Genomic DNA, 23871 nt, shown 5'->3' on the forward strand with positions numbered 1-23871 from the left:
AAATCACTAAAAACACAATATCATTCTAATCACATCAGATTAGTCAAATATAATTATTTTTTAGGTAGTATAATTTTATATACTCTGTTAATTTACCAAAAAAAAAACTTCAAAATCCCATAATATTTTTACAAGTGGGATAACAGTATAACACCCTTTTTCTTTTAAATCTCGACTTTGATAAATTGACATTAAAAAACTTGATCGCCTTAATAATAAGGTTATTTAACTTAGATTATTTGGAGTTGAATAATTATATTTAAATTTTAATTTAGATATATATATAGACTCTAAATTAATTTTGCAATAACGATATGATGATTTGGACAACATTAGCACAATTTCTGAATTTCATATAAGCAAAGTAAATACGACGCCGCCGTCTACTTCAAACAAAGAAAACGACAACGCGTTTACCGTCGTCTTCTTTCTTCTTCTTCCTCCTCCTCGATCTCCGTCTAAACCTTACAAAGCTTGCAGTTTCTATATCTTCACATTTCCACAGCAATAGCTTCGATCGCATTCGCACTTCGAATCCCAGTTCAATCTCCGAGTCCCTGCTTCCTGATTTCACTCCATTCGATTCATTCTCGGTTCTTCAGGGAGCGTGATCCTTGGCAGAACCTGAATGTCGATACTTCGATGACACCATAGCTGAAGATTCGGCACAATGTCTTGGGGATTGGGGTGGAAGAGGCCCTCCGAGATCTTCCACCTCACTCTCAACTACGGCACCGACGATCTGCGAGAAGCTCTCAATCGCACGTCATCTGCGTCGGCTTCTTCACTGATCCCGCAGGAGCAGGAGCTAGGGTTCCGTATCGAGCTGGAATGGTCGGCGTCGGAGGATGAGGATCAGACGGCGCTCAAGCTTCAGTCGCAGCTAATGGTGGCTCTGCCGTTGCCGCAGGACACCGTGGTTGTGGAGCTGAGGCCGAAGGAGCACGACGATGGCGTGAATTTGAACATGGAGGTTTTGAAGAGGAGGGAACCGCTCAGGGCCATCACGATGAGCAAGGCTGTTGCCTCGGGGCAGCATAGCGATGGCACCAGTGTTCTGATTCGGCTTCTGCGGTCAAATTTGGCCTCCTCTGCGCCGCCGGCGGTGGCCGAGGGGGTTGCTGGATGTGGCGACCATTGGAGTAGTGTATCGGTGCTTAGTCTCTGCGGCTGTGGTTTGTCGGTGAGCTTTTGTATTTTTTGTGGAATGAATTTTTGCAACCTATGTGATATTGTGTAAGAGAAAATTCAGTTGTAGCTTTTCTTTGGTCGTAAGGTATCGAGTGCTTTGATATTTTTGTGGCTTGTGATTTTGTTTTCCCTGGGATTAAGAAGATATACAGTCCCATCGTATTGTGGACTGGTAACTTCTGACAAGGGAATTTTGTGAACCTGGTAGCTTAAGATGCTAATGTGGTATGGAGGATGATTTCCAAATTGTAGGAATTATCTATGGAAGACTTGAATTGTGTGATTCTGTTTGTTGCTTCTTTATTTTCCTGGTATTTTAGTTGTGATTCAATTTTTTTGAGTTGGTTGGAAGTTGAACACACTTGAGTTGGATCAATGCATGCTTTTGCACAGGTGCTTCCAGTACAGCTTACTCAGTTGCCACATCTTGAAAAACTTATTCTTGACAACAACAAACTGACAGTTTTGCCTCCTGATCTTGGTCAGCAGAGAAGCTTAAGAGTGCTCAGAGTTGACAACAACATGCTTATTTCTGTGCCTGGTAAGCTTTCATGTGAGAATTGCCAGTGTGTGTGGGTTGTAAATTCCTAATAAGTACAGCAAGTAATCACGGGGTGACAAGACTAGCATAAAGTAACAAGCCATGCTTCTACTACTGCACTAGATATACTAGATATTAGATGCTTCTAACTGGGAAAGCGTAGCTTGTACTGTTTACTGTTCAACGTGGCCTCTATGCTGGTTAGATATTTCCTTTAAGTAACTGAGACCTTTGGGTGATGTATCTGATTTTTTAGTTTTTTGAGCAGTTGAACTGAGACAGTGTGTTAAGTTGGAGGAGTTGTCATTGGAACACAACAAGCTAGTTCGACCACTTCTTGACTTCAGGTTTTTGGACATGACCATTTAATATAAAAATACTTTACACTCCTTATATTCTGCAGACCTTATTGTTACCTATGGTTATGACAGGGCTATGGCGGAACTACGGGTGCTCAGGCTATTTGGAAATCCTCTGGAGTTTCTTCCTGAAATTTTGCCCCTCGTCAAACTTCGCCACCTTTCAGTTGCAAATATTAGGATTGTGGCAGATGATAATTTGAGATCAATCAATGTGCAAATAGAGGTGGCTTTTTTTATAACAAATAACTGGACTATTCTCTTGAAACCCTTTGAATATTCAGCTAATGTACTTTTCTGGTCATTGCAGATGGAAAACAATTCGTATTTTGCATCTAGGCATAAACTCAGTGCCTTCTTTTCTCTTATATTCCGTTTTTCTTCTTGTCATCACCCTTTATTAGCCTCTGCACTTGCAAAGATAATGCAAGATGTAGGAAATAGAGTGGTTGTTGGCAAAGATGAGAATGCAGTGAGACAGCTTATTAGCATGATAAGTAGTGACAACCATCATGTGGTATATTTCAATGGTTCTAGACATCAGAATATGTTAATAATATCTTGCCATTTTTGGGATTTTGACCATCCTTATTATATTACAGGTTGAACAAGCCTGCTATGCTCTTTCAGCTCTTGCCTCCGATGTGTCTGTTGCACTGCAGCTGATCAAAGCAGATATCATGCAACCCATTGGAACAGTTATGAAATCTATGGGTCGGGAAGAGGTAATATCTGTATTGCAAGTTGTGGTGAAGTTGGCTTTCGCATCTGATGCTGTAGCTGAGAAGATGTTGAACAAGGATGTTCTGAAATCTTTGAAAAATTTGTGTGCCCATAAAGATCCAGAGGCAAGTTTTCTAGCATCTGGTCATAGCCAGCAGTCTAATGGATTAATTTCACGTCCGTTAATTTTTTATGTTTGTCTTTCTATAGGTACAACGGTTAGCTCTGTTAGCTGTTGGCAACTTGGCTTTCTGTCCAGAGAATCGTCGTATACTTGTTACTTCTGAGAGCTTGCGAGAATTTCTCTTACGACTGACTGTTGCAGTTGAGCCACGTGTTTATAAAGCTGCTGCTCGTGCTTTGGCAATTCTTGGTCTGTCTCTATGATGTATCTGTGTTTTCCCAAAAGTTTTATGTGATTATTGGGCAGCTCTTTTAATTTTATGCCTTTGTAGGAGAAAATGAGAATCTGCGACGTGCAATAAGAGGGAGACAAGTGCCGAAGCAAGGACTCCGCATACTCTCAATGGATGGAGGGGGGATGAAAGGTCTGGCAACTGTGAGAATGCTTAAGGAAATTGAAAGGGGAACTGGAAAACAAATACATGAGTTGTTTGATTTAATATGTGGCACATCAACGGGTGGAATGCTGGCTGTTGCCCTTGGGATTAAGTTGATGACTTTGGAACAATGTGAAGATATATACAAAAATCTTGGTGAGGATGCTCCTTAGGACTCTCATGAATATTACATATTGATCTATAAATTCCCCTTCAATATTAAGTGAAATATTGACTGGCATTTGAACCAGGGAAGGTTGTTTTTGCTGAACCTGTGCCCAAGGATAATGAAGCTGCTACCTGGAAAGAAAAGTTAGATCAACTATATAAGAGTTCATCACAGAGTTTTAGAGTCGTTGTTCATGGATCAAAAGTATGTATGCCATCTTCTCTTGTTATATTCAACGTATGCTTTTGTAACTTCCTCTATTTTTTCTCGATAGCAGCATGTATCTTGGAAATTCTGAGATGACATGGTATAGTTTAGGATTAAGTTTTATGCTTTCCATTATCGGTTTGTTATATTCTTTAGAAAAAAGATATTGTAAAATTTGAATTATGAATTATTATTTTGCAGCACAGTGCCGAACAGTTTGAGAGTCTATTGAAAGAATTGTGTGATGATGAGGATGGAGATCTAATGATAGATTCTGCTGTAAAAAATGTGCCAAAAGTTTTTGTTGTATCAACCCTGGTGAGCGTCATGCCTGGACAGCCCTTCATATTCCGCAATTATCAGGTGGGAGGCTAATATTTTTTTCTTTTCCATGGTTTTGCTGGATGATCATAAAATTACAGCTTGTTCATGTATGTTTTACTAATATATTATTTCTCACTCTCTCTCACCATAAACATTCGTGTACATATACAATTTTATTATCTGAATGCAGTATCCTGCTGGTACACCAGAGGTGGCTCTTACGACATCAGAAAGTTCAGGGGTAACCTTGTTGGCTCCTTCTTCAACAGGTGCACCAGTTGGCTCTAAGCGCAGTGCGTTCATTGGAAGCTGTAAGCATCAAGTGTGGCAGGCTATCAGAGCTTCATCTGCTGCGCCTTATTATCTTGATGATTTTTCAGATGGTACCAACTGCATTGCTATTGTTTACATTCCGTTACAAAAATATTTGTTCCATTATTAACTTTTTAATCTTTTCATCTTGCATCGTGCCATAAGATATTAATCGCTGGCAAGATGGTGCAATAGTGGCAAACAATCCAACAGTTTTTGCCATACGAGAAGCCCAGCTTCTGTGGCCGGACACAAAAATTGATTGCCTGGTTTCATTAGGGTGTGGTTCTATTCCAACAAAGGTAACTACTCATTTCTGTATGCTAGTTCCACATTCATGTTGTGTAATTATGAAATGTCTTTTATTATTATTGTTGTTGTTGTGTTTTTTTGATGTAGTTGTCGATTCTTATATCTTGTTTTGAGGTTCTCCTCTCCTTCCATGCCCTTTGTAATGTCATACTCTTCTTTTAAATAACATTACTTCTTTGATTTTATTTTTTATTTTTTTAAATGTCAGGTTACACTGGACTAGTTTGGTCTATGTATTATAGGGGACTGGATTGTCTCATTCGACAATTTAACATTAAAATGTCATGTGAAAATTTTCACCATTAATTAGATCCTTGGGTGTCACCTAAGTTAGGCGCACCTTAGTGAAAACCTACACATTATTAAGGTCATGTGAAAATTTTAACATAGTCTAGTAATATTGAATACAGGAGATATGTGATTGGCTTTGAAGCTCAAGTTAGAATATTATCATATGTATTTGCTTTGGTAGGTGCGGAAAGGGGGTTGGCGGTATCTGGATACAGGACAGGTATTGATCGAGAGTGCATGCTCTGTTGAGCGGGTTGAGGAAGTTTTAAGTACACTGCTGCCTATGCTTCCCGAGATACAGTATTTTCGTTTCAATCCTGGTACTTCATTTTTTTTCATTGAGGAATTTGAAAAATATTTCTTTTTCTCTTCAGCTATTTCTATTTGAATCAAGTTGCTACAAATTTCTTTTTACCGTTGAAGTGTAACTTTCTTCTCCTTATTTGATAGTGAAGTATCATTATATTCTCAGAAGAAATTTAGTTGTCTGTGCTTTGTCTTGCAGTTGATGAACGTTGTGATATGGAACTTGATGAGACGGATCCAACTGTCTGGATGAAACTGGAGTCTGCAGTTGATGAATATATACAAAAGAATCATCTGGCATTTGAAAATCTCTCTGAGAGATTGATTCTGCCTTTCCAGCATGAAGAGAAGCTTTTCGAGAATATAAGATCTAAAGTATCCAAGACTGGGGAATCAAATGAAGGTATTGTGGTTGACTTGCTTTCTATCATGCAAGGTTTCACTATTGGTACTGATCTCTCATTTCCGAAATTAAGATTCTTTTCACTTTTCTTTGTCAGGTGCTAGTGGCCCTGCTTTGGGGTGGAGGCGAAATGTACTACTTGTGGAAGCTTTACATAATCCTGATGCAGGAAGATCAGTGCACCATGCTCGAGAGCTTGAGTCATTTTGTGCTCGGAGCGGGATACGATTATCACTCATGCAGGGTTTGTCTCATATTGTAAGGACAGGGTTGACAACAACATTCGCTACTCCATTTGTGTCACCTCTGTTTACAGGAAGCTTCCCTTCAAGTCCACTTGTATATAGTCCTGATATTGGTCAGAGGATTGGACGGATTGATCTGGTTCCACCCTTAAGTTTAGATGGCCCATCAGGGAAAATAGCTTCATCACCTCCAGCGTCTCCCCGAGGACTTAGACAGCTGTCGGCGCCTGTCAAATCATTGCATGAGAGATTGCAGAATTCACCACAATTGGGCGTTATACATTTGGCCCTTCAAAATGACTTAGATGGCTTAATTGTGAGGTATTTGCTTATATATATTTGCTTATATATATTTATATTCAATTAGATGGAAGGTGATGTTGTGAGTGGTGACTATTTGTTCAGTTGGCAAAATGATGTATTCGTGGTGGCTGAACCTGGAGAACATGCGGAGAAATTTCTACAAAGTGTTAAATGCAGTTTGTTATCTACAATGAGGAGCCACCGCAGAAAGGGTGCATCTCTCTTGTCCAATATTTCTACCATATCGGAGTTGGTTGCCTTTAAGCCCCATTTCCAAATTGGAGACATTGTCCATAGATACTTAAGCCGCCAAACCATGGTATGTCTTCTTCCCCTTATATTCTTCACAACTTTATTATTCAAATAATTACATGTATTTAAAAGCTGTTTGGTTATCTTCGTTGAAGGTTTTGGAAGATGAACAAGAAATAAGTTCCTACATGTTCCGCAGGACAGTCCCTTCTATGCATTTAACACCTGAGGATGTTCGATGGATGGTATGTGATTACATATTGTACAGATCTGTCTTTCCATCATCTTGGTGTTTTAGAGATTTATAATAGAATCTATGTTTTACTGCTTAAGAAGTTTGGTTATAGTATGATTTTATGATAATATATTACTATCAATGTGAGATATGGTCCGGTTTATTTTACTCAAAACCTTTCTTTTGGCCTCCTTTTTTGTTTTTGTGAGTTTATTTTTTTCAAATAATTGATCTTCTAATTTTGAAACACTGTTTTTGATTGAAGAGAAGCAACAGTGACAACTTCCCTTTTGTTGTAGCATGTAGATGTTCTTAGCATCAATTATAACCAGAATTTTGCTTCCCATATTTGCGGTTTCATGCAGAAGAGTTTCTGTAAATTTCATATCTTTTATATTAATATAAAAGAAAAACGAAATATCTTCTATCCCTTGCGCCAAAGCATTTTACTTTTTCCATGGGGGTGGGAAAGAGTTTGCAAGCTGTGTGTGGAGATCTTGTTTCATTCTAAGAAATATAATATATGACATTCCTGATTTCATTCTTTAACCGACGCCTTAAATAACCTAGGTTGGAGCTTGGAGGGACAGGATCATCATTTGCACAGGTACATATGGACCCACTCAGGCTCTTATTAAGGCGTTTTTGGACTCTGGTGCAAAAGCGGTCATATGCCCTTCAAATGAACCCCCTGAAAGTCAGTTGGCTACATTTGATGGCACTGGGGAATTGTTTGTGATGGAAAATAATGGCAAGTTCGAAATTGGAGAGGATGAAGCAGATGATGACACTGCACCTGACAGTCCCTTAAGTGACTGGGAAGATAGTGATGCTGAGAAAAATGGTGACCGCACTTTGTCTTTTTGGAATGACGATGAAGTGGAACTGTCTCAATTTGTTTGCCATCTGTATGATTCATTGTTCAGGGAGGGTGCTGGTATCCATCTTGCTTTGGAACATGCTCTCGCCTCGCATAGGAGATTACGGTACGTGTGCCATCTCCCTCACATACAATAACTCTTTCGCCTGAAAAAAGGGAGAGAAAAAACCAAAAAAAAACACATGTTCTTATAGAATTACAAGGGATGTCCTATTCTGAGGATTTTGAGGGTTGTAGAGGATGTGCATCGTCTATTCTTTACTCCATGAGATAGGGATGTAGTATGTATCATTTTTTCCTTTGTTCTGTTGTTATGGTATTAAGATTTGATCTCAGCTGAATGCGGGGAATCTGATTGCTCCCTGACAAGTTGTTTTGGAGAAATAATTTATCCCCACCTTAACCATCTTGTGGAATGTGGATGATGGCCTTGTACTGAAATCTGTAAAGTTCACTGTACTGTACTCTAGAGTTAAAAGAGGGTAAAAAATGGTTTAGGAATGGAAGTGTGTGTTTAGATAATTAGATAAAGTATTTTTAAGTTTCAGAGAGGGTTTTTTTTTTCGGATTTAAATGCTGGAATTGTATTTTCTGTATAATCTGTGTTCATTGGAGGTACCTTTTTTTTTTTAGTATATGGAACTTTATACCAAACTACTTGTATTTATATTTTACAAAACAATCCAAGCTGATTGATATTCCTCCGCTTAGGCATGATGGATCAGGATACTAAATTTTACTTTCCTTTGGATTCTATTCAGATTCATGTGATCGAAGAAATATTATAGAATATTAAAAAAAATAAAAATAAAAACGTAAGAAATTGAGGAAGGGCAAATATAACATTTTTCGTTAGCTACTTATCCACCTGATGGCAGGAAGAAAAGAAAATGCAATGAGAAGTCAAACTTCCATAATCGTTATTAATTTAAGGTCATTATTTCCATACTTATGTACCTCTTCACTTTAAAAGATATTTTGGGTTCTTGTTATTTTATATTAGTGATCGATTAATATGATTATCTAGTAATGGAGCGAAGATACCAACAGCAATAAAACCAATAGAATTGATACCCAAAATGTTGATGATGATGATGATAACGATGAAAGATGAGCTCTTTTTCCAGTAGCCAAGGCATGAAAGGCGGAGAATAACTTTGACTATGACTTGACAGATTAAGAATAAAGTGAACCACTGAGCGCTCTTATTTTTTTCAAATTTGTCTGTACATTAATTTCAGAGGAATTTATGGAATATACAAAAGAAGAATAAAACCTCTTTCATATGAGGATTATGTATGGTGACCACTAAACCAATAAAATTCCTAGCTACCACTTATCAGTGTCCATGAGAATCATATAAAAAGTTTCAAGGGTTAAAGCACATGCCCTGAAAACATGCTGGTTTTCTTTTTTCGTTGCAGAAACTTGGATATGATGACTGTATCAACTTTTTAATGTCTCCATTATGGAAAATTTCATGCTTTTACTTTTTCATAAAGCACTTCAGTATGCAATATTTATAATATCAAGATCCAAAGGTAAGATGCTCCCACATTGAAAATTAATTAATTGCAGAACCATCACCACACTTTGCTTCATTTAGAAGCCTCACTCACTTTCAAACTATATATCTATGCATTACAAGGAGCAATGCAGAATGAAGTGCAATAACTAACTACCATTCCAAAAGGAAATGGCTTTTCCTGCACCAGTTGCCATAGGCACAAGGGGCACCATTGGATCTCTAGTGAGGAAGGAAATTGAATACTTCTCCAAGTTTGAGTTAGCACAGAAACCTCAGCAACACTTTCTGGACATGACCATGGCTTCTTGCAGAAGCTTTTCCATGCCCAGCAGGTCAAGTCTCTGGGACTTGCTACCAACATGGAAGAGGAAGAAGAGAAAAGGCACAAGTGGTTTCTTCCTCCCCAAAATCTGTTCTGTATCAGAAGTAGCTGATAGCAATCAATTGAACAGAATTCCTGGTTACAGCTACAGGATTCTGAGGAATGACTTCAACAACTTTCACCTCTGAGCCTCTGATTCTCTTAAGAGTTCCTCACTTTCTTATAGTGTGTGGCAATGCAGCATATTCATGTTAACTTTCAAAATTGTGTTGCCAGACTCTGGCAACTTATCTCTTATTACTTTCCATGTTCACTGTTAGATCCTGTGTGTTTTATTTCATGCCTTCAATGTACTGCTAGCTTTACATATTCAAGATTTAATATAAAATCTGAGTGTTCTACAGATAAGAGTAAGCAGTGTGAAAGGATGGGACAGTAAACAATAAAAGAATGGCATGGTCAATTTTCATTATCAATTTCAAATATCTTGTAATTCGGGAGCTTACATTTTGTATTTCGGATTTCAATAACAGATATTCAAAGGTTGAAATGTAATAGAAACATGAATACTTGGGGGGGAACTTAAAAAAGAAAAATTCTGAATCCAATGGATATCCTCATTCAATCCCCATAAAAAAGAAGGAACAGAAAAAAGGACAGCCTAAAATTTTAGTACAGAAACAGAAGCATTCCTAAAGAAGTTCATATTTGTACAGCAACTTCTTCTTTGTTTTCTCAAATGTTATAGTGAATCCTACTTTGTGGTAAATGAAGCTATCCCCTTTGCTCTTCCTTGTTGAATGATTCTGCTGCTCTGAAAGATTCGACATGCCCGCCAGTTTTTACTGCTTCGCCAGCACCATCTTTTTCGTCGGTCTTGGTCGCTGATAGAATTGCTAGAGCCGTTACAACATCGTCCATGTCAGGTCGTTTCTCAGGATCCTCCTGGAGACACATTGCTGCCACTGCAAGTGCTTGAAATAGACCCTTTGCAGGGAACTGGCCATTAAGCAAAGGATCAGCAATTAGACTGAACTGCTTCTTATCCTTGAGAAGAGGTTGTGCCTGCCATATTCAAAACAAGTGCAACCATTAAGCTTCATGTTCCAAGACTCCTAATTAATATTACATGTGATTTTTGAAGAGGAAAATTGCATTTAACATACCCATTCAATCAAGTTTTGCTCCTCAATATCTCTTGTAGTGTCAATTACTCTCCTGCCAGTGATTATTTCCAAGAACACCACACCAAAACTGTAAACATCTGATTTTGTGGTTAGTTGACCACCAGAAGCATATTCTGGTGCACAGTAGCCAAAGGTTCCCATCACCCTGGATGTGATAGTTCCCTGACCATTTGGAGCAATCTTAGCTAGTCCAAAATCGGAAAGTTTTGCATTGAAATCTTCGTCTAATAGTATATTAGATGACTTGAAATCACGATATATAACCGGAGGATCTGCAGAGCTATGCAAATACTCAAGCCCTCTGGCTGCTCCCTCAGCAATTTTCATCCTTGTGTGCCAATCCAAAGGCTTCTTACCCTCGCCTAGGTCTGCGATAATTTAAGTCTTGTCAGTACTGCAACCTATTTGTTCATGTTAAGAGAAAAAGATACAAAATTATGATCTATCTGGTCACACCATACATACCTAGGAGGTGATTTTCCAAGCTTCCTTTGGCCATGTACTCATAGACCAAAACCCTATGTTCATCTTCTGTACAATAACCAACTAGCTGTACAAGGTTTGGATGCTTCACCAAACTTAGCATCAAAACCTCTGCATAAAATTCTCTTGTTCCTTGTGCTCCTTGCCTGTTCAGTTGCTTCATTGCTACATGCTGAACAACAAAATATTCAACATGAGATTCTCGGAACCTGTATTACGCAATTAATTGTAGGCCTGTTTGAGAGAGTGATACATCATACATACCTGATCACATATGTAACCTTTGTAGACAGAACCAAATCCTCCTTCTCCAAGAAGGTTATCAGAATTGAAATTTTCTGTTGCTTCAGCAATTTGATTGTATGTGAACACCTTGATATCATTCTTCACTTCTCCGTATTTTTTAATCTGTTCATTGATTTGTCTATGCTTGCTGCTACCTGCAGTTTCAGTCCATGTAATTTATATATATCAATCTCATTATGCAAAAATTTTCTTCAAAAGCTATCATGGAATAATCTCTCTGGCTTCTGAAATCGAATTCATTAAATACCTTGCAGTATCAATTTATTATAATTATATAATTCCTTTCAAAATTTTCATGAACCACCCCTCTTCTTGATTTTCAAACCTCTAACCTGCTCTTTAATATATTAAACAAGAAGTAAATGCAGATAAAATACCTGTTTTGAGTGACACAGCGGCTGCTAATGATTTGAATGTTATATAGCCTCTGGACATTCGCCGTTTTGCACTCTCTGCCAACGCTTCCCGGTAAGACGGTGATTCGACCTCAGCAGTCTTGCAGCAATTGAGGCAACTCATTTTCTCGAAACCTTATTTGTTGTTGGTGATTGGGTAGGGGTTTTGTTATTTCAAACAGTGAAGAACAAAGTTCTTGATCAACCCAAATAACTAACCAAGCAACCCCCAAGAAGCAAATTGCATGCATATGCATGCATGCATATGCATGCATGCAATAGGCCTTGGAAGAAAACCAGAATAAGTCTATATTGGCACAACGTTGTGTTTTTTTTTGGGCAGATTTTGAAACTACAAAACGTTGTGCAAGGTCCAAAGATTTGTCAAAGTTGTTTTATAGTATTTGTGTTTCTGAGGGTGATATGATTTGCTTATTTTAGTTTATGGCATCGAAATGGATTTTCCCTTTGATGGTTAAACTTAGCTGGTTTTTAATTTGTGACATGTATAGGGAGAGATAAAGGTTATATTTTGCATGGTGGATGTGACAAGATACATTGTTGTTCTATTTTGGTTGTGGAAAATGACGTGGACAACCTTAATCACTTCTTTCTCTTCTTCGCTGCTTTGACTTATTAGACTTGAAACCAGATATTTAGTAAAGTAAAACAATAATTTGAGAAAAAGATGCAACATTAATAATATTCATGCTATCCTTAGTCATTGATCACAAACGGATGAAATCCATTATTGGAATGTCATGCCTTAAAATGCTACGGACTACAGTTGCATACCCGTTTTTTATGATTTATAAGTTTAAAAAATAGATACCTCTTTCTAATATTGTATAATTTTTATAACTAATAATAAGAGGAAATAAGGGATTAAAGTATCTATAACTTCAATTATATATCAAGAAAATAACATTGTGAATCGAAGATAGTAACAAATAATTCATATCTTGCATATAGGGAGAAGGGCTTTCGATTAGCTTTGACATTGCGTATAAGATAGGTGGGAGGTGATAAGAAAGACCACTCTTTCGTCTAAGGATGCCTAATATATATTCATTTTGAATCTTTATTTGCAAAATGTTATTTATATCATATTGTGAAGGATTTTACTGAATATATATCACGATTTTATATATGTTTTCAATTATTTGTTTTGCAAGCCATCAACAGCATTTATTGCAAACCTTCATTTAGAGTAAGCAGAGATATAAGATAGTTGGATTCAGTAAACAATTAATATTGAATTACTCGGCAGTAGCACAACACAAGACAACAAGAGTTACCAGCTCTAGCAAACTATTGAGAAAGCTAAAGAATAAAGCAAGCAAACCTCGTGTAGTATACATGTCTGCAAGGGTATCAGGCTATCAGCTTCAAACAAAAAAACTAAGTTTAGAGGGAAACACACGAGAACTTAACTATCTCGGTTACTTTATTACCCAAGCAACCATAGATACCTCCACATACAAAACTTATTTGGCATATTACCAGCAGCTAATGTTAATTTGAGTAAGCAGCCAAGTCTCAGAGGAAATGGTAAAATAAAAAAAATGAAATGGAGCCATCTCTATTGCTTAAGCAAATGTTCTTGCAAGAATCTAATTTTTCCAGGTTTCCTCCAAAAAATGAATCACTTAAGCCAGACCATGCCCCTCATTCCTGAGTCAAACCTGCTTCAATTTCATCCCACTTGTCGCTGCTCGCAGAAAACTTCTCTTTAATCTCCTTAATGAGCTCCTTAGCATCATCAACCTTGGAAACACTAGCAAGCCCATTCACAAGATTCTTCATGGTTGTGAAATTAGGAAACCAGGCTTTGGCCATACTCTCCTTAGCGAAAGACAAAGCAGACTCGAACTTGCCAGCCTCGGATAGGAAGTGAATCAAGGTGAAGTAACAGTCGCTATTTGGAGTATACCCCTTCTTCTTCATCTCCTGGAACAGCCTCTCCCCTTCCTCAACATTCCCTTCCCTACAAAAGCCAAATATCAAATGCATGTAGGTAACTGAATTCGGCTTCCTACCCCTGCAAATCATCCCTTCCATCAGCGCCTTTGCCTCCGCCGACCTCTTCAACTTGCACAAGCTAACAATCCTCACATTGTAAGTACTCAACGAAGGGTGCATCTTATACCTCTCCTCCATCAGCTTCAGCACCTTCCCTACCTCCTCAAACTTCTCCTCCTTGTAGAAACCAGATAGCATAGTCTTCATCGTCGTCGCATTGGGCTTAACCGAATTTCTATCCATCTCATCCAAAACCGAGTACACAGAGCTAGAACTCCCAGATTCACAAAATGCCTTAATCACTAGGTTATAGGTATCAATATTGGGAATAATGGAATAAATCTTCGGGAATTCGAGGTAGATTCGTTTTACCTCCTTGTAGTTTTTCGCGACAATGCAAGCGAAGAGGAGTGAGTTTAGGGATTTCACGGTGCGAGGGACTCGCTGTTCTTCTTCCATTCGATCGAAGGTTCGGATCGCGTCGTCGAGCATGTTTGCCTGGCCGTAGAGGACCATGGCATGGGAAAGAAACCGCCCATTGCGGAGGTCCAATCGGGGTTTAAGGTCTTCCTCGATGAGGCGGCGGAGGCCATCGAGGTGGCCGGCGGCGGAGAGCTTCTTGACGGCTTCTGAGAGAGTAACGCGGTCGAGGTGATTTTCCGGAGTGAGGGATGCGGCGGCGCAGATCTCGAGGACACGCTCGGGGTTCTTCTCGATCTTGAGGAGGTTGAGAGCGGCGCGGGTCTTCTGCTTCGATGTGAGAGGAGTGGAGGAATCTGGGGAGAGGATGGAGGTGGAGAAGTTGTGGCGATGGTGGTGATGAAGGTGGATGTGGCGGAGGCGAGAAGGTATCGACATGATTGCAGCTGTGGGGGGGTTTAGGTAGGGTTTTTCTGCGCAGAAAATGGAGGGAGTTTCGATGAAGCAGCAGCCAGTGTTTGAAGCTGGAACCAGCAGTGAGTAAACGCTGCGTTTTGATTTGCTAAAAATAAAAAGCTAAAAAGTGTGGATCAGCGAAAGGATTTGAACCCGACGTGAATCGAACACGCAACCTTCTGATCTGGAGTCAGACGCGCTACCATTGCGCCACGGATCCACTGGCTGCTTTATCTTTTCATAAACTTTTTAATAACCAAAACACAACTATTTCCGTCTTATTATTAAATCCTGTCGAGGTTGTGATCTTGATTTGTATTGGCTGGCTGCAATGTTTATGGTTTGCTTCCCAATGCTGCTTGGTAATTGTTTTTCTTTATTTAGCAGAAAATGCATTAACAGTAACATTCAAAACTAAAGTTTTTCTTTATAGTTAATGCCAATGAAGTAGTTGTGCATAAAAAAGGGAAGATGACAAGCAGAAACAGTCGATTTCAGATAGTGAGGAAGTGATTTTAGTGCCGACCAATAAATAACTCAATAAGAATAATTGTTTAAAAAATGCTGAATAGTCAAACGTAAGCAGCAAAGAGGAGGGGTAAGTGAGGGGGAAAGTGTGTACGGCAAAAGAGTGAAGAGTGAAGAAGAAGAAGAAGGAGTTGGTGAGAGAGATGGAGGTTCCAGGTGCAGTTGCAGTGTTGAACGAGTGGAGCTGGTGGGACCGCGTCAACAACAACTCTGACTGGCAGAAGGCCATTTTCTACTTCCTCTGCGCCGCCTACGCCCTAGTCTCCTCCGTCGCCCTGGTCTCCTCTCTCTTCCTGTTTCCGTCTCTCTCTCTCTCTCTCTATTTCTATTTCGAAATCAATTCCCTCACCATCTTTGATTTCTTCAGATTCAATTGATTCGAATCGAGCTGAGAGTCCCCGAATATGGTTGGACCACCCAGAAGATCTTCCATCTCATGAACTTCCTCGTCAACGCTCTACGCGCCCTCGTCTTTGGATTTCACTCCCAAGTCTTCCTCCTCCATCCCAAGGTGTTGATTTTGGTGCTCTTGGATCTTCCTGGCATCCTCTTTTTCTCTACTTACACACTTCTGGTCCTTTTCTGGGCTGAAATTTATCGTCAGGTATGCCGTATGCCTCCCCCTTTTCTTCTTTTACAATTACTCTTACAATCCATTCTAACTGACTCACTCAGCAGGCAAGGAGTTTGTCCACTGATAATTTCAGGCTTGTTTATATCTCTATCAATGCTGCCGTCTATTTCATCCAGGTATTGTGCTTTCCTGCTACCTTTACTTCAATCACAAGCTACTAGACTAGTTAAGAATTTCGATTGCTGTGCGAAAATCCCATTATAGATTTCTACTATTTGATTTATACTTGTATTTAGTTGCCACAAGAAGCATTTCAAGATGGCATAAGTTTCTCCCAGAGCTAAATAGAAGAAAACAAATTTCTCCTTTCATAGATGATATCGATTATCGTAATGATTAAAGCGTGGTTTGGATTCAGGTTTGTATTTGGCTGTACCTCTGGATAGATCACAATAGTGTCATTGAGCTCGTTGGAAATATATTCATTGCAGGTTAGATTTTAAAGCAAATATCAATTTGTATTTCATACCCACATTAAGAATGCGTTTTTGCCACCAGAATACAATATCTTGCTATATGCGTGGCCTTTTCTCTTATGTGATTATTTTTCTTCTGTGCAGCTGTGTCATTTATGGCTGCATTAGGGTTCCTTATATATGGAGGAAGGTGAGGCTTTTGCATTTGATTCAATCTTCTATGAAATACCTCTGCACCCTCAGTTTGTTTACCCATTTTTTATTCATGATGTTTGCCTGCCTACCTGCTACACATTTCTAGATTATTTTTCATGTTGAGGCGTTTCCCAATCGAATCAAAGGGTAGAAGGAAGAAGCTTCATGAGGTATGCCAATTTTCTTCTTAGTACATCAATTCAATTGAAAAATTCTTAGGAAAAGATTTGATAATATTGATCTTTTGCCATATTTCCTGTGAATATCTTGGAGCAATCAAGTCCATTTTCTATATCTTTGTTTTATCAATAAGGTATAAATTCCGAGTGCCCTTGGTTGCACCTCTTCAATCTTTTGATATCCAGTTCTGTTCCAAATGTAGAATAACGCTGAATGAAAAACGAATATTTGTTCATTATTGTTTATCCCAACATAACGCAGGTTTTGTATTGCAGGTCGGATTTGTCACAGCCATCTGTTTCACATGTTTTTTGATAAGATGCATCATGGTAACTTCCACTTTCTCATTATTTGTTTATATTTGTTTATGCTCTATTTAAAGATATCAGGTAAAGTATTTGAATTAATCCCCGTACAATTCAAGCAATGAGCTTCTTGATTCAATGCAGGTTTTTCTGTCTGCATTTGATTCAGATGCATCTCTTGAAGTTTTGGATCACCCTATTTTGGACTTAATATACTACATGGTATTCTCCCGAGTATTCCTTTTCATTTTCTTAGTTTCACTCTCTTTCATATCCTAACTTAACCTTTCATTTTTCAAATACAGCTTGTTGAGATTCTGCCTTCAGCTTTAGTCCTCTTCATCCTACGCAAATTGCCCCCAAAGAGGATATCAGCACAATATCACCCTATCCGTTAATTTCAGTGCATCTTGAATCATTGTTTTGTTCTTTTGTCGACCAATTATGATTTCATGGCACGTGTGTTGATGATATTCTTTTGCTCTTTTGCCCATGAAATATAGTCTTGTTCAGCAGTTCTTTGTAGATATTACTCAGCAGTTGCTGCTTGGGAAGGATAATTTAGATTTTTCTTCAAGAGTCAAGGTGGGTTTGACATGAGTCCAAAGAAAAGGAAAAAGGCTGGTGAGAGCGGGGTTGTATGGTCTTGACGCAGAGTCGCAGAGGAGTAAACAAATATAGGGATTTTTATGTTTTGTTAGTTTGTTGTTGTTGCAGCTTACTTCTCAGATTTCCTATTTTGCTACCTTTTTCCCTGTTCGAAACAGACTTGCAATGTTTTAGCCATTTTTTTCTTCCTTAAATACGTCATAGGACGTCTCATGTATGACAAAATAATACATGTATACAACACAAAAGTTGAGCTTATTGCTTAGTTTGTGTGGTTTGAATGAATTGAGCCCTGTGAGATTAGATGAGGTTATTGACAACTCTTACTTTATTTTATGGTTAGGTGCCCATATTCAACCTTTTACTGATCACAAGCGTGCTAAAAGAAGAGTATTATTATCTACAAAATGGTGGCTGATAAACGAAATTGAGAAGGGGAATCTTGTTATCTCAATATTCCAGTAAAAACCTTGGATCTTCTAAATAGTGCACATTAATAATTATAATTACCAAATGCACGCTTCAAAAAATTTACAAACACCAAATGTTCTCTCTCGCTATTATATATTACAGGATCAACCACCATTAGTATTCTCTGGCTATTGTACTCCCCAGGGGTTATTCAATCTTGATGACGTTCATCTACTGGTGGAGCAGCAAATCTGACATTGGCAGGCCGTGCCACAACTACTGTATCATCCGCAAATAGAGCTTTGATGAATGCCGGCGTTTTTAGCGGGCGACGACCAGTCATCCTAGGATACACATCTTCAAGAAAATAGTATGCATGGCCAGCAATCATCCCCTGCATAATGTCGTTAGAATTTGCATTAGCAGTTGCTTAGACAAACATATTGCATGCATGGATTGAAAGGACTAAGGAGACATACCAGTAGATCCACCCAAGCACTAGCACCAACAAGGACCGAGAATCCCAAGAGAACCTAACATTCATACAACTTTTAAGATCAGGTTGGTTGCTTGATTGGTAGTTAGAACTAAAGGGAAGGATAAAAAGACCAATTCTGGGTACAAAAAGCATGAAGGTAGTTGAGTGTATATCAGGTAACAATAGAAAAGCTTACGTACCCATGGGAGGTAGGCAGCTGTGAAGGTAAAGAGTCCTAGGAAACTCATGTGAATAAAGGGGTTCTGTTTGCTCCATACATAAACCTGGAAATAGATAAATTATGCTCTCAAAACACTCGGACATGGTTAAACATGAGTAGTCAACAATCAATAACTGAAAGCTTACCATCATAAATGTCAGAGAGTTACTAAGAAAAATAATTTTCGCAAATGACTCTGACAAATAAGGTATCATCCCTCCAAGAAGAACGATTCCAGTCAACACCGTGGCACCGAACAAAAGCATATAAAAGAAATCAGCAGTCCTTCCCCTAAAGGAGTTCTCCTCCAGAAGCTTGCAGTACCGAGCAAGAAAAAACATGTGAAACAAGAAATCCAAGTCTGCCCATTGCATAAGAAAAGAGCATGTAAAAGTTAGACGTGCACATTCATAAGTTTCAGATTAAACAATGAGAAACAGATGAGTAAAGAATATGTCAATATGCAGGCACTAAAGGCCACCATTAAAAGAAGAAAGGAGCGAAGACAAGAGCTTAGCATGTTTTGAATCCAAACTCAAAATTACTCTTAAATATATGGGGTTAGATAGGGAATTAGCTTGGTGCTATAGTAGTCATGGAAATTGACTAGAGTATGTCAAGAACTGAATAGAGTAGATAGCCATAATAAATCTAGATGCATTTGTGAAGCTGAATGGCCTACAACATCAGACAACATGAAAGAAAGGAGGGGGTTGGGGGGATCAGAAAATTTCATATGCAAATATGAACCATGAACTATGCAATGGTATGCAAGCAATAACAGCTTTTGCTTGTGATTTGATCAGGAGATTCAGGCCCTTGTCCAAAATACTGTAGGTCACGAATCATTATCTATCCTAACACTTCTTCTCTAACATTATTCCATGACAGTTAAAATTTCTTTCATGAAATTGCTCTCATGTCAAATGATAAATGGAAGGATTGACATAATCAACAACCACTACTTGACATTCACATTACATATGTGATTGACCACAGAGAAAAGGGGCATCAGCCATCAGTAGATAACAAATGAGTTCCGATAATGTGGCAGCAACATAAAGAATTTAAATGATGTCGCATTAAAGATGAAGCTTAAGGAGTATCTAAGAAAGCAAAAAATAAAAAGAAAAAAAATCAAGAAAGGTGAACACTTTGAACAGAAAGAATCTTACCCATTTTCCTGAAGTACAAGAAATTAGTAATTAGACGCCAGAACTGATATTGCTTCACCACCAATCTAGGGTTTAAGTACAAATGATAAGGTGAAATTATCTGCAAAATCACAATGATTTAGCTACTTCCAGCTTCCAAACCAGTCAAATCGCAAGCTAATTAATCTTTCACAGCACAATAATTGGAAACTAAAGCCTATCCCACAATCAAAGTATAAGCATTTCAACTAAGACAAGAATGACCCAATCAAATATTTTCATTTTTCAAAAAGAAAAATAAATAGAAAAATCAAAACTTATAACGAATATTAAGGCTTTGCTTTTCAAATCGCCGGAAAAGAATGCCCAAATCAAGAAATCAGAAGAACAACAATTATCGTTAGGGAGCACAAAAAATCAAATTGGAGACCCAGAAACCCAAATGGAAAAAAACCGAACTTTGGATGAAAGGAACTGGCTTACATCGAGGGAACAACCGATGGTGGTGACAACAGCAGCAGTGAGGTAAGAGCGCGTGATAACTGGCATCTGCTTATACCATTCTTCAACCGCTTGCGCCATTGTTCCTTTCTCCTAATTTCTTCTTCGTAATTGCCGCCAAAGAGGGAAAAACACGAAACAATAAGGAAAATAAACAGGTGAAATCTTGAATAGGGTTTAGGTATGCTCTGAGAAATCGGAATGAAGAGAGAGAAAACCGGAAGGTGAGTTGGAAAGAGATTATTGTGGAAATTGTGCACAAGAGAAAGAAGGAGGAGAAGATGGCGACGAAGGAGCACCGATCAGAGAGATATTCAGATGCAGAGAAACACGATGAATGACAGAGACTGAACCAATCACGAAGCGCGTGCTCTTCACGGACCAATCATGTTGTTGTACTTTGTTTACAGTGTTTTTGCCTTTTTGGAGACTTTTATTATGGTCAATGCTTTTGGGCCTTAAAATGGAGGCGGCTATGTGGAATCCTCTTAAAGCCCAAATGTATTAAGCCCAACAGAAAACCCTAAATACATTCTCTTTTAAATAAATGGTTAAATTAGTAACCAATTTGGGACTCACTAGTTAATTGAAAATTTTATTTATCAAAATTGTATAAATTGTCTCACTAATTTTTTTTCTTTTTTTACCCACACTACACATAACACTAAAGGCTGATATTCAAAGGTTTGAATTCGGGTGTAGCATATTAAGAGGCATATGATCTTATCAATTGCGATAAGCCTTAGCTACTCTCAAAAGTGTTTAAATGAGATCTCAATTTAGGTTGGTCGAGTGGTCAGCTCACTCATCCGCTTAAACAAGTGTCGGGAGTTTGAATCCCGCCTTGTGCAAGCAGCAACCCATTGGACCCTTAAATGGAGCTCCGACGGATTAGTCCTTAACATGTCGGGTTGGGGAATATTGTTTGGGTAAACCAAAAAAAATGAGATCCTAACTAACTAAAAAATAAGATAAGATAACTTAATTTAGATCTCTTAAACATAAGATAACAAATTTAAATCAACTTTGATCTTATTGGATTAGATCAAATTTGATTTAAATTTAAAATCTTAAAGATATGATAACAAATTTAAATCAGATTTGATCTTATTAGATTATATCATATTTGATTTAAATTTAAAATTCCTTAAAATATTATTAAATAAATCAGAATTAAATCAAATCTTTTAACAAATCTTAATAACAAAGCAAACTAAAATATAGGCCTAATAATTTCAAAAATTAATATTAAATTTGTGTCTTCTACTGACTTAAAAAATACTGGTGGGTCTCTTGTTGTCCTGACTTAGTCTGATTGGCCTTATGAGCTGTCGTCATTTCAACATTACTGTTTTTTTAGGCGTAGTTTTGCTCTCCTTGATGTCCAAAATCAGTATGGTATAATTCTTCTAATATTCAAATCTTTGAACGTGACAAGATTACTATTCTCCCCTTTGTCTCTAAAATGACGAAACATGACTAATTTAAAATCTTTAAAGACGAATTTGATTTAAAAAAAATCATTTTGAGACTAATTTAAAAAATAAATGATCTTTTTAAGACTAATTTAATCATTTACTCATTTTTATATATAGAATAGATTTTTCTTGACAAAAATAAATAAATTTTTAAGTTTGCCTTCAAAAATCAAAATAACTATTATTTTTATTCATACAAAATTAAAATATTTACAAATTTAAATAATTTTATATCCAAAAAATAAATAAATTATTATTTTGTCTATAAAAGTTTAACATATTAATAAAATATTTATAATAAAATTAATATTTAGATATTTTTGTTATATAAATTTTTTTTTATAAATACAAAACTAATTTCATTTTTTTATAATAAAATTTGTATGAACAGAAAAAATACTTTACTCTTAGAAATAAACAAAGTGGAATGCTATTGAATTTCCCTAATACAAGAGTGAGGTTAAGTTTGCTACGTATAGCAATTCTATTTTCTAAACTAAGTAAAATGAAATTACAAATTCAATTCACCTGGAAATTAAATACTGGAAGGCGAATAAGTGATACCCAAGGCATGCATGATGCACAATTGCACATGTTGTGAATCTTAAAAGCAAGGCAAACTACGAGAAAAATAAAAAAATGTCATACTTTGTTGGCTACCGGTGGCTATTTAACTATAAGCTTTAGCTACCATGTGCTCTAAAAATATATAATAAATTTATTATTAATAAATAATTTTAATTTTTTTATTTAATAAATATAAATAAATATATTAAAAAACTTAAAATTTTTATACTTCTAATAAAAAAAATTTAATTTATAATTTTAACTTATGTACTTAAAACTCATAATAGATAAATCTTTAATGATAAATCTCTATAAAAATAACCCTATAAAAAGTTTTTGTACTCTGTATTAGTGTCACAGAAGTTTCAAATTACCAATTAATTGTTTCACAGCATCCATAAGAAGATATTGATGGAAGCTGAAGTTTTGTTTTGTCTCATTCTAAAGTCATGTGTCATGCTCTTGGATACATTCTAATGATATTATGCTAACATTCGAATTTATTCGATCTCTTAATTTAATACTAAATCAGTTTAACTCTCAATATTTAATAAAAAAGTTAAAAATGTAAGAGAAAGAAAATTTTAATGAAAAAAATACTTTATTACTCAAATATTTGTTACAAATGACTTATACACTCAAATTCTAACTCTCTCCTCTTATTTATAACTATCTACCTCCTTAATAAATAATTAGGATTAAATCTAATCAACGGTCTAAATTAATAATTTAGAACCTTCATTACAAATATCTATTCTACCACAACTTTCTAAATACTTTTAGAGTATTTCACTCTTCATATTTTTATTACATCAAGACTTTTCTAAAATACTTTATAACCTCCTAGAATAACTTTTTAACATTTACAATGATATATGTCTTATTTTTTTTTTCCTTTCTCATAATAGAGACTACTAAAATTTTGCCAAGAAAAATAAGTTTCTAAAGACCTTGACTATGTTGTTAGCCAAAAATATTATTAGCACACCAAAATTAGTTATAAAAATTTATTATTATATATTTATATATAAATATATATTTAATTTAAAATTTATTTTTAATATATATTTTATATTTTAATAAGTATTATATTCAATAATTAATTTTAATATACAACTAATTATTAGTAAGACTATAAAAAACACACCAACTTTTCTTATAATATTCGAAGAAAATAAAATACCAATTACACTACCAGTATTCTATTTTGGTGAAAAGAACGCTATCAGAGGGAAAAATAAAAAATGAATGAAATAGATGAGTGATTTTATCACTACTAAAATTGATAACGCTAGTTTTTTGACAATTTCTTAAATTATGCTCCATTTTTATTATTTTGATTTTTATAATTTCCTATTGAAATACCTCATCTCATCTCATACTAATATTTAAAAACGCCTCAATTATTCTTTGAAACCAAGTTGGAAAAGCCGTCAAAAATATCTGCGGCCACTTGCAAGTTG

At 36.7% G+C, this 23871-nt stretch overlaps 6 protein-coding genes and 1 non-coding gene across 7 annotated transcripts; 3 read left to right on the top strand and 4 right to left on the bottom strand.

The window, feature by feature from the left end:
• The first annotated feature begins 241 nt into the window (after positions 1–241).
• On the top strand, positions 242–8324 carry LOC112795893 (phospholipase A I). The gene is made up of 18 exons (XM_025838080.2): positions 242–1183; positions 1585–1732; positions 2001–2079; positions 2164–2317; positions 2402–2608; positions 2694–2939; positions 3025–3187; positions 3270–3530; positions 3626–3747; positions 3952–4113; positions 4265–4457; positions 4552–4688; positions 5171–5309; positions 5495–5698; positions 5796–6264; positions 6349–6565; positions 6654–6743; positions 7304–8324. The coding sequence occupies exons 1-18, from the start codon at positions 671–673 to the stop codon at positions 7748–7750; spliced, it is 3951 nt and encodes a 1316-aa protein (XP_025693865.1). The 5' UTR covers positions 242–670; the 3' UTR covers positions 7751–8324.
• Positions 8325–9309: 985 nt separating this feature from the next.
• On the top strand, positions 9310–9651 carry LOC112795895 (uncharacterized). Its single transcript, XM_025838082.3, has one exon. It carries the CDS (start codon positions 9310–9312, stop codon positions 9649–9651), a length of 342 nt encoding a protein of 113 aa, XP_025693867.1.
• Positions 9652–9906: 255 nt separating this feature from the next.
• On the bottom strand, positions 9907–12752 carry LOC112795894 (probable serine/threonine-protein kinase PBL23). The gene is made up of 5 exons (XM_025838081.3): positions 11817–12752; positions 11398–11573; positions 11116–11305; positions 10630–11018; positions 9907–10528 (listed from the first exon to the last, which is right to left on the bottom strand). Exons 1-5 carry the CDS (start codon positions 11956–11958, stop codon positions 10238–10240), a joined length of 1188 nt encoding a protein of 395 aa, XP_025693866.1. The 5' UTR covers positions 11959–12752; the 3' UTR covers positions 9907–10237.
• Positions 12753–13070: 318 nt separating this feature from the next.
• On the bottom strand, positions 13071–14912 carry LOC112795897 (pentatricopeptide repeat-containing protein At1g11630, mitochondrial). The gene has a single exon (XM_025838083.3). It carries the CDS (start codon positions 14712–14714, stop codon positions 13503–13505), a length of 1212 nt encoding a protein of 403 aa, XP_025693868.1. The 5' UTR covers positions 14715–14912; the 3' UTR covers positions 13071–13502.
• Positions 14881–14952, bottom strand: TRNAW-CCA (transfer RNA tryptophan (anticodon CCA)). The gene has a single exon. It is a non-coding gene; the product is annotated as a tRNA-Trp (tRNA).
• Positions 14953–15036: 84 nt separating this feature from the next.
• Positions 15037–17912, top strand: LOC112795898 (tobamovirus multiplication protein 1). The gene is made up of 9 exons (XM_025838084.3): positions 15037–15538; positions 15628–15864; positions 15939–16010; positions 16253–16325; positions 16455–16500; positions 16612–16675; positions 16961–17014; positions 17135–17212; positions 17296–17912. Exons 1-9 carry the CDS (start codon positions 15404–15406, stop codon positions 17386–17388), a joined length of 852 nt encoding a protein of 283 aa, XP_025693869.1. The 5' UTR covers positions 15037–15403; the 3' UTR covers positions 17389–17912.
• A 114-nt stretch (positions 17913–18026) lies between these two features.
• On the bottom strand, positions 18027–20848 carry LOC112795899 (derlin-2.2). The gene is made up of 6 exons (XM_025838085.3): positions 20346–20848; positions 19884–19983; positions 18855–19069; positions 18689–18772; positions 18490–18543; positions 18027–18404 (listed from the first exon to the last, which is right to left on the bottom strand). The coding sequence occupies exons 1-6, from the start codon at positions 20442–20444 to the stop codon at positions 18222–18224; spliced, it is 735 nt and encodes a 244-aa protein (XP_025693870.1). The 5' UTR covers positions 20445–20848; the 3' UTR covers positions 18027–18221.
• Positions 20849–23871: the final 3023 nt, after the last annotated feature.

The sequence above is a fragment of the Arachis hypogaea genome, chromosome 4 (genome assembly GCF_003086295.3).
Source record: "Arachis hypogaea cultivar Tifrunner chromosome 4, arahy.Tifrunner.gnm2.J5K5, whole genome shotgun sequence".
In the NCBI taxonomy this organism is placed as follows: domain Eukaryota; kingdom Viridiplantae; phylum Streptophyta; class Magnoliopsida; order Fabales; family Fabaceae; genus Arachis; species Arachis hypogaea.